Raw genomic sequence first — 14856 nt, 5'->3', positions numbered from 1 at the left:
GGTAAGATACTACTGCACTGTCCCCTATATATAGGTAAGATACTACTACACTGTCCCCTATATAGGTAAAATACTACTACACTAGAGCACTTTCCCCTATATAGGTAAGATACTACTGCACTGTCCCCTATATATAGGTAAGATACTACTACACTGTCCCCTATATAGGTAAGATACTACTACACTAGAGCACTGTCCCCTATATATAGGTAAGATACTACTGCACTGTCCCCTATATATAGGTAAGATACTACTACACTGTCCCCTATATATAGGTAAGATACTACTACACTAGAGCACTCTCCCTTATATATAGGTAAGATTCTACTACACTAGAGCACTTTCCCTATATAGGCAAGATACTACTGCACTGTCCCCTATATAGGTAAGATATTACTACACTGTCCCCTATATATAGGTAAGATACTACTACACTGTCCCCTATATAGGTAAAATACTACTACACTAGAGCACTGTCCCCTATACATAGGTAAGATACTACTACACTGTCCCCTATATATAGGTAAGACTCTACTACACTGTCCCCTTTATATAGGTAAGATACTACTACACTAGAGCACTGTCCCTTATATATAGGTAAGATACTACTACACTAGAGCACTGTCCCTTATATATAGGTAAGATTCTACTACACTGTCCCCTATATATAGGTAAGACTCTACTACACTGTCCCCTTTTATATAGGTAAGATACTACTACACTAGAGCACTGTCCCCTATATATAGGTAAGATACTACTGCACTGTCCCCTATATATAGGTAAGATACTACTACACTGTCCCCTATATATAGGTAAGTTACTACTACACTAGAGCACTCTCCCTTATATATAGGTAAGATTCTAATACACTAGAGCACTTTCCCCTCTATAGGTAAGATACTACTGCACTGTCCCCTATATATAGGTAAGATACTACTACACTGTCCCCTATATAGGTAAAATACTACTACACTAGAGCACTTTCCCCTATATAGGTAAGATACTACTGCACTGTCCCCTATATAGGTAAGATACTACTACACTGTCCCCTATATATAGGTAAGATACTACTACACTGTCCCCTATATATAGGTAAGATTCTACTACACTGTCCCCTATATAGGTAAGATACTACTACACTAGAGCACTGTCCCCTATATATAGGTAAGATACTACTGCACTGTCCCCTTTATATAGGTAAGATACTACTACACTAGAGCACTGTCCCTTATATATAGGTAAGATACTACTACACTGTCCCCTATATATAGGTAAGATACTACTACACTGTCCCCTATATATAGGTAAGATACGACTACACTGTCCCCTATATAGGTAAGATTCTACTACACTAGAGCACTGTCCCCTATATATAGGTAAGATACTACTACACTGTCCCCTATATAGGTAAGATACTACTACACTAGAGCACTGTCCCCTATATATAGGTAAGATACTACTGCACTGTCCCCTATATATAGGTAAGATACTACTACACTGTCCCCTATATATAGGTAAGATACTACTACACTAGAGCACTGTCCCCTATATAGGTAATATACTACTACACTAGAGCACTGTCCCTTATATATAGGTAAGATACTACTATACTGTCCCCTATATAGGTAAGATACTACTGCACTGTCCCCTATATAGGTAAGATACTACTACACTGTCCCCTATATATAGGTAAGATACTACTACACTGTCCCCTATATATAGGTAAGATTCTACTACACTGTCCCCTTTATATAGGTAAGATACTACTACACTAGAGCACTGTCCCTTATATATAGGTAAGATTCTACTACACTGTCCCCTTTATATAGGTAAGATACTACTACACTAGAGCACTGTCCCTTATATATAGGTAAGATACTACTACACTGTCCCCTATATATAGGTAAGATACTACTACACTGTCCCCTATATATAGGTAAGATACGACTACACTGTCCCCTATATAGGTAAGATTCTACTACACTAGAGCACTGTCCCCTATATATAGGTAAGATACTACTACACTGTCCCCTATATAGGTAAGATACTACTACACTAGAGCACTGTCCCCTATATATAGGTAAGATACTACTGCACTGTCCCCTATATATAGGTAAGATACTACTACACTGTCCCCTATATATAGGTAAGATACTACTACACTAGAGCACTGTCCCCTATATAGGTAATATACTACTACACTAGAGCACTGTCCCTTATATATAGGTAAGATACTACTATACTGTCCCCTATATAGGTAAGATACTACTGCACTGTCCCCTATATAGGTAAGATACTACTACACTGTCCCCTATATATAGGTAAGATACTACTACACTAGAGCACTGTCCCTTATATATAGGTAAGATTCTACTACACTGTCCCCTTTATATAGGTAAGATACTACTACACTAGAGCACTGTCCCTTATATATAGGTAAGATACTACTACACTGTCCCCTATATATAGGTAAGATACTACTACACTAGAGCACTGTCCCCTATATAGGTAATATACTACTACACTAGAGCACTGTCCCTTATATATAGGTAAGATACTACTATACTGTCCCCTATATAGGTAAGATACTACTACACTGTCCCCTATATATAGGTAAGATACTACTACACTAGAGCACTGTCCCTTATATATAGGTAAGATTCTACTACACTGTCCCCTTTATATAGGTAAGATACTACTACACTAGAGCACTGTCCCTTATATATAGGTAAGATACTACTACACTGTCCCCTATATATAGGTAAGATACTACTACACTGTCCCCTATATATAGGTAAGATACTACTACACTAGAGCACTGTCCCCTATATAGGTAATATACTACTACACTAGAGCACTGTCCCTTATATATAGGTAAGATACTACTATACTGGCCCCTATATAGGTAAGATACTACTACACTGTCTCCTATATATAGGTAAGATACTACTACACTGTCCCCTATATATAGGTAAGATACTACTATGCTGTCCCCTATATATAGGTAAGATACTACTACAATGTCCCCTATATATAGGTAAGATACTACTACACTAGAGCACTGTCCCTTATATATAGGTAAGATACTACTACACTGTCCCCTATATATAGGTAAGATACTACTACTACACTGTCCCCTATATAGGTATGATACTGCTACGCTAGAGCACTGTCCCTTATACTACTACACTCTCCTCTATATATAGGTAAGATACTACTACACTAGAGCACTGTCCCTTATATGTAGGTAAGATACTACTACACTAGAGCACTGTCCCTTATATATAGGTAAGATACTACTACACTAGAGCACTGTCCCTTATATATAGGTAAGATACTACTACACTGTCCCCTATATATAGGTAAGATACTACTACACTAGAGCACTGTCCCCTATATAGGTAATATACTACTACACTAGAGCACTGTCCCTTATATATAGGTAAGATACTACTATACTGTCCCCTATATAGGTAAGATACTACTACACTGTCCCCTATATATTTTTATTTTATTGTTTTATTTCACCTTTATTTAACCAGGTAGGCTAGTTGAGAACAAGTTCTCATTTGCAACTGCGACCTGGCCAAGATAAAGCATAGCAGTGTGAACAGACAACACAGAGTTACACATGGAGTCAACAATTAACAAGTCGATAACACAATAGAGAAAAAAGTCTATATACATTGTGTGCAGAAAGCATGAGGAGGTAGGCGAATAATTACAATTTAGCAGATTAACACTGGAGTGATAAATGATCAGATGGTCATGTACAGGTAGAGATATTGGTGTGCAAAAGAGCAGAAAAGTAAATAAATATAAACAGTATGGGGATGAGGTAGGTAAAATTGGGTGGGCTATTTACCGATAGACTATGTACAGCTGCAGCGATCGGTTAGCTGCTCAGATAGCAAATGTTTGAAGTTGGTGAGGGAGATAAAAGTCTCCAACTTCAGCCATTTTTGCAATTCGTTCCAGTCACAGGCAGCAGAGAACTGGAACGAAAGGCGGCCAAATGAGGTGTTGGCTTTAGGGATGATCAGTGAGATACACCTGCTGGAGCGCGTGCTACGGGTGGGTGTTGCCATCGTGACCAGTGATCTGAGATAAGGCGGAGCTTTACCTATTATGGACTTGTAGATGAGCTGGAGCCAGTGGGTCTGGCGACGAATCTGTAGGGAGGGCCAGCCGACTAGAGCATACAGGTCGCAGTGGTGGATGGTATAAGGTGCTTTAGTAACAAAACGGATGGCACTGTGATAAACTGCATCCAGTTTGCTGAGTAGAGTATTGGAAGCTATTTTGTAGATGACATCGCCGAAGTCGAGGATCGGTAGAATAGTCAGTTTTACTAGGGTAAGTTTGGCGGCGTGAGTGAAGGAGGCTTTGTTGCGGAATAGAAAGCCGACTCTAGATTTGATTTTAGATTTGAGATGTTTGATATGAGTCTGGAAGGAGAGTTTACAGTTTAGCCAGACACCTAGGTACTTATAGATGTCCACATATTCTAGGTCGGAACCATCCAGGGTGGTGATGCTAGTCGGGCGTGCGGGTGCTGGCAGCGAACGGTTGAAAAGCATGCATTTGGTTTTACTAGCGTTTAAGAGCAGTTGGAAGCCACGGAAGGAGTGTTGTATGGCATTGAAGCTCGTTTGGAGGTTAGATAGCACAGTGTCCAAGGACGGGCCGGAAGTATACAGAATGGTGTCGTCTGCGTAGAGGTGGATCAGGGAATCGCCCGCAGCAAGAGCAACATCATTGATATATACAGAGAAAAGAGTCGGCCCGAGAATTGAACCCTGTGGCACCCCCATAGAGACTGCCAGAGGACCGGACAGCATGCCCTCCGATTTGACACACTGAACTCTGTCTGCAAAGTAGTTGGTGAACCAGGCAAGGCAGTCATTAGAAAAACCAAGGCTACTGAGTCTGCCGATAAGAATATGGTGATTGACAGAGTCGAAAGCCTTGGCAAGGTCGCTGAAGACGGCTGCACAGTACTGTCTTTTATCGATGGCGGTTATGATATCGTTTAGTACCTTGAGTGTGGCTGAGGTGCACCCGTGACCAGCTCGGACACCAGATTGCACAGCGGAGATCTGTATCTTATAGGTAAAAAATCAAATCAAATCAAATGTTATTTGTCACATACACATGGTTAGCAGATGTTAATGCGAGTGTAGCGAAATGCTTGTGCTTCTAGTTCCGACAATGCAGTGATAACCAACAAGTAATATAGCTAACAATTCCAAAACTACTGTCTTATACACAGTGTAAGGGGATAAAGAATATGTACATAAGGATATATGAATGAGTGATGGTACAGAGCAGCATAGGCAAGATACAGTAGATGGTATCGAGTACAGTATATACATATGAGATGAGTATGTAAACAAAGTGGCATAGTTAAAGTGGCTAGTGATACATGTATTACATAAGGATGCAGTCGATGATATAGAGTACAGTATATACGTATGCATATGAGATGAATAATGTAGGGTAAGTAACATTATATAAGGTAGCATTTGTTTAAAGTGGCTAGTGATATATTTACATCATTTCCCATCAATTCCCATTATTAAAGTGGCTGGAGTTGAGTCAGTGTCAGTGTCAGTGTGTTGGCAGCAGCCACTCAATGTTAGTGGTGGCTGTTTAACAGTCTGATGGCCTTGAAATAGAAGCTGTTTTTCAGTCTCTCGGTCCCAGCTTTGATGCACCTGTACTGACCTCGCCTTCTGGATGATAGCGGGGTGAACAGGCAGTGGCTCGGTTGGTTGATGTCCTTGATGATCTTTATGGCCTTCCTGTAACATCGGGTGGTGTAGGTGTCCTGGAGGGCAGGTAGTTTGCCCCGGTAATGCGTTGTGCAGACCTCACTACCCTCTGGAGAGCCTTACGGTTGTGGGCGGAGCAGTTGCCGTACCAGGCGGTGATACAGCCCGCCAGGATGCTCTCGATTGTGCATCTGTAGAAGTTTGTGAGTGCTTTTGGTGACAAGCCGAATTTCTTCAGCCTCCTGAGGTTGAAGAGGCGCTGCTGCGCCTTCTTCACGATGCTGTCTGTGTGAGTGGACCAATTCAGTTTGTCTGTGATGTGTATGCCGAGGAACTTAAAACTTGCTACCCTCTCCACTACTGTTCCATCGATGTGGATAGGGGGTGTTCCCTCTGCTGTTTCCTGAAGTCCACAATCATCTCCTTAGTTTTGTTGACGTTGAGTGTGAGGTTATTTTCCTGACACCACACTCCGAGGGCCCTCACCTCCTCCCTGTAGGCCGTCTCGTCGTTGTTGGTAATCAAGCCTACCACTGTTGTGTCGTCCGCAAACTTGATGATTGAGTTGGAGGCGTGCGTTGCCACGCAGTCGTGGGTGAACAGGGAGTACAGGAGAGGGCTCAGAACGCACCCTTGTGGGGCCCCAGTGTTGAGGATCAGCGGGGTGGAGATGTTGTTGCCTACCCTCACCACCTGGGGGCGGCCCGTCAGGAAGTCCAGTACCCAGTTGCACAGGGCGGGGTCGAGACCCAGGGTCTCGAGCTTGATGACGAGCTTGGAGGGTACTATGGTGTTGAATGCCGAGCTGTAGTCGATGAACAGCATTCTCACAAAGGTATTCCTCTTGTCCAGATGGGTTAGGGCAGTGTGCAGTGTGATTGAGATTGCATCGACTGTGGACCTATTTGGGCGGTAAGCAAATTGGAGTGGGTCTAGGGTGTCAGGTAGGGTGGAGGTGATATGGTCCTTGACTAGTCTCTCAAAGCACTTCATGATGACGGAAGTGAGTGCTACGGGGTGGTAGTCGTTTAGCTCAGTTACCTTAGCTTTCTTGGGAACAGGAACAATGGTGGCCCTCTTGAAGCATGTGGGAACAGCAGACTGGTATAGGGATTGATTGAATATGTCCATAAACACACCGGCCAGCTGGTCTGCGCATGCTCTGAGGGCACGGCTGGGGATGCCGTCTGGGCCTGCAGCCTTGCGAGGGTTAACACGTTTAAATGTCTTACTCACCTCGGCTGCAGTGAAGGAGAGTCCGCATGTTTTCGTTGCCGTCCGTGTCAGTGGCACTGTATTGTCCTCAAAGCGGGCAAAAAAGTTATTTAGTCTGCCTGGGAGCAAGACATCCTGGTCCGTGACTGGGCTGGATTTCTTCTTGTAGTCCGTGATTGACTGTAGACCCTGCCACATGACTCTTGTGTCTGAGCCGTTGAATTGAGATTCTACTTTGTCTCTGTACTGACGCTTAGCTTGTTTGATAGCCTTGCGGAAGGAATAGCTGCACTGTTTGTGTTCGGTCATGTTACCAGTCACCTTGCCCTGATTAAAAGCAGTGGTTCGCGCTTTCAGTTTCACGCGAATGCTGCCATCAATCCACGGTTTCTGGTTAGGGAATGTTTTAATCGTTGCTATGGGAACGACATCTTCAATGCACGTTCTAATGAACTCGCACACCGAATCAGCGTATTCGTCAATATTGTTATCTGACGCAATACGAAACATATCCCAGTCCACGTGATGGAAGCAGTCTTGGAGTGTGGAGTCAGCTTGGTCGGACCAGCGTTGGACAGACCTCAGCGTGGGAGCCTCTTGTTTTAGTTTCTGTCTGTAGGCAGGGATCAACAAAATGGAGTCGTGGTCAGCTTTTCCGAAAGGAGGGCGGGGCAGGGCCTTATATGCGTCGCGGAAGTTAGAGTAACAATGATCCAAGGTTTTCCACCCCTGGTTGCGCAATCGATATGCTGATAAAATTTAGGGAGTCTTGTTTTCAGATTACCCTTGTTAAAATCCCCAGCTACAATGAATGCAGCCTCCGGATAAATGGATTCCAGTTTGCAAAGAGTCAAATAAAGTTCGTTCAGAGCCATCGATGTGTCTGCTTGGGGGGGGGATATATACGGCTGTGATTATAATCGAAGAGAATTCTCTTGGTAGATAATGCGGTCTACATTTGATTGTGAGGAATTCTAAATCAGGTGAACAGAAGGATTTGAGTTCCTGTATGTTTCTTTCATCACACCATGTCTCGTTAGCCATAAGGCATACGCCCCCGCCCCTCTTCTTGCCAGAAAGATGTATGTTTCTGTCGGCGCGATGCATGGAGAAACCCGCTGGCTGCACCGCCTCCGATAGCGTCTCTCCAGTGAGCCATGTTTCCGTGAAGCAAAGAACGTTACAGTCTCTGATGTCCCTCTGGAAGATACTACTACACTGTCCCCTATATACAGTGGGGCAAAAAGTATTTAGTCAGCCACCAATTGTGCAAGTTCTCCCACTTAAAAAGATGAGAGAGGCCTGTAATTTTCATCATAGGTACACTTCAACTATGACAGACAAAATGAGAAAAAAATCCAGAAAATCACATTGTATGATTTTTTATTAATTTATTTGCAAATTATGGTGGAAAATAAGTATTTGGTCACCTACAAACAAGCAAGATTTCTGGCTCTCACAGACCTGTACCTTCTTCTTTAACAGGCTCCTCTGTCCTCCACTTGTTACCTGTATTAATGGCACCTGTTTGAACTTATTATCAGTATAAAAGACACCTGTCCACAACCTCAAACAGTCACACTCCAAACTCCACTATGGCCAAGACAAAAGAGCTGTCAAAGGACACCAAAAACAGACCTGTAGACCTGCACCAGGCTGGGAAGACTGAATCTGCAATAGGTAGGCAGCTTGGTTTGAAGAAATCAACTGTGGGAGCAATTATTAGGAAATGGAAGACATACAAGACCACTGATAATCTCCCTCGATCGGAGGCTCCATGCAAGATCTCACCCCGTGGGGTCAAAATGATCACAAGAACGGTGAGCAAAAATCCCAGAACCACACGGGGTGACCTAGTGAATGACCTGCAGAGAGCTGGGACAAAAGTAACAAAGCCTACCTTCAGTAACACACTACGCCGCCAGGGACTCAAATCCTGCAGTGCCAGACGTGTCCCCCTGCTTAAGCCAGTACATGTCCAGGCCCGTCTGAAGTTTGCTAGAGAGCATTTGGATGATCCAGAAGAAGATTGGGAGAAGGTCAGATGAAACCAAAATATAACTTTTTGGTAAAAACTCAACTCGTCGTGTTTGGAGGACAAAGAATGCTGAGTTGCATCCAAAGAACACCATACCTACTGTGAAGCATGGGGGTGGAAACATCATGCTTTGGGGCTGTTTTTCTGCAAAGGGACCAGGACGACTGATCCGTGTAAAGGAAAGAATGAATGGGGCCATGTATCGTGAGATTTTGAGTGAAAACCTGCTTCCATCAGCAAGGGCATTGAAGATGAAACGTGGCTGGGTCTTTCAGCATGACAATGATCCCAAACACACCGCCCGGGCAATGAAGGAGTGGCTTCGTAAGAAGTATTTCAATCTCCTGGAGTGGCCTAGCCAGTCTCCAGATCTCAACCCCATAGAAAAGTGTGTGAAAACCTTGTGAAGACTTAAAGAAAACATTTGACCTCTGTTTACATACCCTTTGTTGGCAATGAAAGTATTGAGATAAACTTTTGTTATTGACCAAATACTTATTTTCCACCATAAATTGCAAATAAATTAATTGAAAATCCTACAATGTGATTTTCTGGATTTTTTTTCTCATTTTGTCTGTCATAGTTGAAGTGTACCTATGATGAAAATTACAGGCCTCATCTTTTTAAGTGGGAGAATTTGCACAATTGGTGGCTGACTAAATACTTTTTTGCCCCGCTGTGTGTATGTATGTATGTGTGTGTATGTATATGTATATATATATATATATATATTTATATATATATATTTATATATACACACAGTGTTGTAACAATGTGCAAATAGTTAAAGTACAAGAGGGAATATATATATATATAAATATGGCTTGTATTTATAATTGTGTGTGTTCTTCACTGGTTGCCCTTTTCTTCTGGCAAAAGGTCACAAATCTTGCTGCTGTGATGGCACACTGTGGTATTTCACCCAGTCGATATGGGAGTTTATCAAAATAGATTTTTTTCTAATTATTTTTGGATCTGTTTAATCAGAGGGTAATATGTGTCTCTAATATGGTCATACATTTGGCAGGAGGTTAGGAAGTGCAGCTCAGTTTCCACCTCATTTTGTAGGCAGTGTGCATGTAGCCTGACTTCTCGAGAGCCAGGTCCGCAAATGGCGGCCTTTCTCAATAGCAAGGCTATGCTCACTGAGTCTGTACATAGTCATAGCTTTCCTTAAGTTTGGGTCAGTCACAGTGGTCAGGTATTCTGCCACTGTGTACTCTCTGTTTAGGGCCAAATAGCATTCTAGTTTGCTCTGTTTTTTTGTTAATAATTTCCAATGTGTCAAGTAATCATTTCTTTGTTTCCTCATGATTTGCTTGGGTCTAATTGTGTTGCTGTCCTGGGGCTCTGTGGGGTCTGTTTGTGAACAGAGCCCCAGGACCAGCTTGCTGAAGGGTCTCTTCTCCCTCTCTCTCTCTCTCTAGGTCATATCAGCGCCCACACTTCAAAGGTAGCTCTGCTCAGGAAGCTGCCAGAAAACTGGAAACCCAACGCTTCCTGTGACTTCAAGTGAGTGTCCTTAAGGACAGGAGAGCCATACTACAGAAATGCATCTAATCATCACTAGCTGTCCTCAGTGATGTATGTTAGAATTAATTATCTCATGTCTATCGTCCTCAGTCCAACCTGATGTTTATCTATTCTCTCTACTCTGCTCTCTCTCTTATCCTCTATTATCCTCTACTCTCTCTTTCTCCTCTCTACTCTCTTCTGTCTCCTGTCTCTACTCTCCTCTCCTACTCTACTCTGGTTTCCTTTTCAACTCTACTCTCCTGTCTCCTCTACTCTACTCTCTCTAATCTTCCGTCTCTCCTCTCTCTCCTGTCCTCTCTACTCTACTCTCCACTCTCTCTATTATCTGTCTCTTCCTCCTCTACTCTCTTGCCTATCTACTCTTCTCTCTCCTCGGTCTTCTCTCTCCTCTGTCTTCTCTCCTCTGTCTCCACTCTCCTCTGTCTCTACCCTGCAGACCAGCCAAGTCCCTCAACATACTGCATCATCTGCTGAAGAAGATCACTGGGTGAGTTGACTTCCTCTTACTGGTGAGTTGACTTCCTCTTACTGGTGAGTTGACTTCCTCTTACTGGTGAGTTGACTTCCTCTTACTGGTGAGTTGACTTCCTCTTACTGGTGAGTTGACTTCCTCTTACTGGTGAGTTGACTTCCTCTTACTGGTGAGTTGACTTGCTAAAGATGTAAAGGTGGTGTAATGTCTTCGAACCATTTATTGTAGTGTATTATAGTGTAGCATTCATTTTATTTTGTCACACACCGGATAGATGCAGTGAAATATATGGTTTTACAGGGTCAGCCATAGTAGTACGGTGTCCCTGGAGCAAATTAGGGTTCAGTGACTTGTTCAAGGGCACATCAACAGATTATTCACCTTGGCGTCGCGGGTATTGGAACCAGCGATCTTTCGCTTACTGCCTCATCACCTAGTGTACTTTTAGGGATGGGCATTTGAAATGATTTCAATATTCAATTAATATCATGATACAGTGCCTCAAGTCTTCACACCCCTTGACTTATAGCCTGAATTTAAAATGTGTTGAATTGGGATTGTGTTTTCCTGGCCAACACACAGTAATACCCCATAATGTCAAAGTGGAATTAGATTTATTTATTTAAATTAATAAAAAATCAAAATAAAGCTGAAATGTCTTAAGTCAATAAGTATTCAACCCTTTTGTTATGGCAAGTCTAAATAAATTCAGGAGTAAAAATGTACCTCACAATATAATTTAAATGAGGCCTAACTGAATGATGAGGGTGAAGAGGTTGATTACTGCATACAATAGCTATGGGATCAGCAGTGGCATTCAGATGGACATAAATTAGGTTACTTACATTGTATCTTCCAACGCCCCTAGAATAATGTATATTTGCTGAAGCATTATGATGACTCAGGGACACAATGGTAGGGATTAAATGAGCTGGGCTTGGGTCATTGATAAGTCATTGTCTCAACGCAGCCTTATAATGCTGTGAAAGGATCCAGGACCCCAAGTGATTTGTTTGGATCCCATCCTCCTTATAAAATGAGCTTTGTTTCCAGAAGGTATCAGAATTGTCAATAAATGTCACACCCACAGAGCTGTAATAGTCTGGTAGTCAGTTATGGAAGTCTGCTGAACCGTTCAATGGCACCATTTAGGGAGGGCAGAGGACAGATATTATGGGGCGTTTGTTGGTGTCAAGCAGAGACCCAATCAGTTTTTTAAAATACATCTTCAGCTGTTCCGAGCTGCCCTTCATAATGTCTTTGAATCCCACATGAACTATCATTGCCTCACTTTCCTGGTGCTGTTAAAAATGTTTGGGAGCAGCTTATTGATGCCCTGTACTGTAAAGTTTTTGCTTTAGGGACTGAGGCATTTCTCACCATTCAACTGCCCAATACAAAGGCCTGAGAAGGGAATGGAGAAATCCTCCCATTCCTACCCCTCACACAATTGTGTCTTTAGGTTATCTGCGGGCCACTATCTGATCTGTGTGTCTAATAGGTTATCTGAGGGCCACTATCTGATTGGTCATAAGGCAGGGGAGCCCTTCGTAACCATCTTAAAGGCAACGGAGGGGCGGAGGATTGTCCGAGAGGCCTATAACCTGCACCAGACCCATAGCAGCGTGCCCCCTCCCTCTGCCCTCGGCCCTGTACCCTGGGTACCGCTGGACCCCACGCTGGTCCTACCCTTCCACCAGAAACACAGCCGGCCACCCTGTACCTTCCCCCCTCCAGACCTGCAACAACACAAGGTAACCTTAACCCCTAATCTTAACCCCTAACCAGACCTGCAGCAACACAAGGTAATCTTAACCCCTAATCCTAACTCCTAACCCTATTCCCCAATCATCAGACCTACAGCAACACAAGGTAATCTTAACCTCTAATCCTAACCCTATTCCCCAATCAGACCTGCAGCAACACAAGGTAATCTTAACCCCTAATCCTAACCCCCAACCAGACCTGCAATAATACAAGGTAACCTTAACCCCTGATGATCCTAACCTTATTCCCCAACCAGACCTGCAGCAACACAAGGTAACCTTAACCCCTAGTCTTAACCACTAATTCTAACCCCCAACCAAACCTGCAGCATAGACAGAAGGTACAACAGATGTGAGAGGGGGAAAGAATGTTACATATCGCAATATTATACCAATACCAAGTATCAATTAATACAAATTTAAAAAACATGTCATCCTATAGTTTAACCCTAACCCCAACCCTAACCCCCAACCCTAACCCCAACCCCAACCCTAACCCTATAGCTTGTTCTCCAGCTTCTTTTTAAATAGTGAGCCAACATGTTTTTGGCACTTATTTCCATGACTGATCAATATGCTGTCTCTCTTCAACAGACATATTTTTATTTTATTTTATTGAACCCTTATTTCACCAGGTGAGTTGACTGAGAACACAGTCTCGTTTAGAACAATGACCTGGGGAGTTACAGGGGAGAGGAGGAATGAGCAATATGTTTGGAACATGAAATTGCAATAAAATCACAGTAACGAATCAGTATACAAATAGAATCGTCAAAATGGCAACACAGTGCATTCGGAAACTATTCAGACCCCTTGACTCGTTTCACATTTTGTTACGCTACAGCCTTATTCTAAGATTGATGAGGGAAAAAACTATTTAATCCAACTACACACAATATCCCATAATGACAAAGCAAAAACAGATTTTTTGAAATTGTTGCAAATAAAAAATGTATAATGTATTACAAATAAGAAACTATCACATTTGCAGTACCAGTCAAAAGTTGACACACCTACTCATTCCAGGGTTTTTCCTTTATTTTTACTATTTTCTACATTGTTGAATAATAGCAAAGACATCAAAACTATGAAGTAACCAAAAAAGTGTTAACTTCACTAGGGTAGGGGGCACTATTTTTACCTCCGGATGAAAAGCATGCCCAAAGTAAACTGCCTGCTACTCAGGCCCAGAAGTTAGGATATGCATATAATTGGTAGATTTGCATAGAAAACACTCTATTTGAACAGTTTTGTAAACTTTAATGTCTGTGAGTATAACAGAACTGATTTGGCAGGCGAAAACCTGAGAAAAATCCATCCAAGAAGTGGGATTTGTTAAACGTTTGTAGTTTTCTATTGAATGCCATTACAGTATCCATTGACTTAGGACTCAAATTGCACTTCCTATGGCTTCCATTAGATGTCCACAGTCTTTAGACTGTTTGTATTCTGAAAAATGAGAGAGTAAGAGCACTCTGAATGAGTGGACCCTACAGTGTCCCAGAGATTTTTCATGCGTGCGACCAAGAGCGCGCCTTTCTTGTTTACCTTTTATATTGACGACGTTATTGTCCGATTGAAATATTATCGATTATTTAGGCTAAAAACAACCTGAGGATTGATTATAAACATTATTTGACATGTTTCTACGAACTTTAATGATACTATTTGGATTTTTCGTCTGCCTGTTGTGACTGCGTTTGAGCCTGTGGATTAGTGAACATAACGCGTTTTTTGGATATAAAGAGGGACTTTATCAAACAAAACAAACATTTATTGACTAAATGGGAGTCTTGTGAGTGTAACCATATGAAGATCATCAAAGGTAAGTGATTAATTTTATTGCTATTTCTGACTTGTGTAACTCCTCTACATGTGGTTGGATTAACAAGTTGATCTTTAAACCGATGTATAACACTTGTATGTTTTATGAATTTTTATAATAAGTACTTCTGTTTTTGAATTTGGCGCTCTGCAATTTCACTGCATGTTGGCCAGGTGGGACGCTACCGTCCCACATCCCCTAGTGAGGTTAACCTGTCTAGGACTGGGGTT

At 42.3% G+C, this 14856-nt stretch overlaps 1 protein-coding gene across 1 annotated transcript in view; it reads left to right on the top strand.

Annotated features, from left to right (window-relative positions):
* The window catches only part of ice2 (interactor of little elongator complex ELL subunit 2), a 61358-nt gene that overhangs the window by 32017 nt on the left and 14485 nt on the right, over positions 1–14856 (top strand). Inside the window, 3 exon segments of the mRNA XM_042327569.1 lie at positions 10455–10539; positions 11000–11050; positions 12537–12789. Of these exon segments, the coding sequence (XP_042183503.1) occupies positions 10455–10539; positions 11000–11050; positions 12537–12789 (389 nt within the window).

Source organism: Oncorhynchus tshawytscha, linkage group LG01 (assembly GCF_018296145.1).
Source record: "Oncorhynchus tshawytscha isolate Ot180627B linkage group LG01, Otsh_v2.0, whole genome shotgun sequence".
Taxonomy (NCBI): domain Eukaryota; kingdom Metazoa; phylum Chordata; class Actinopteri; order Salmoniformes; family Salmonidae; genus Oncorhynchus; species Oncorhynchus tshawytscha.
Note: the sequence above shows the minus strand (reverse complement) of the source record. Positions and strands in the feature narration are given on the sequence as shown.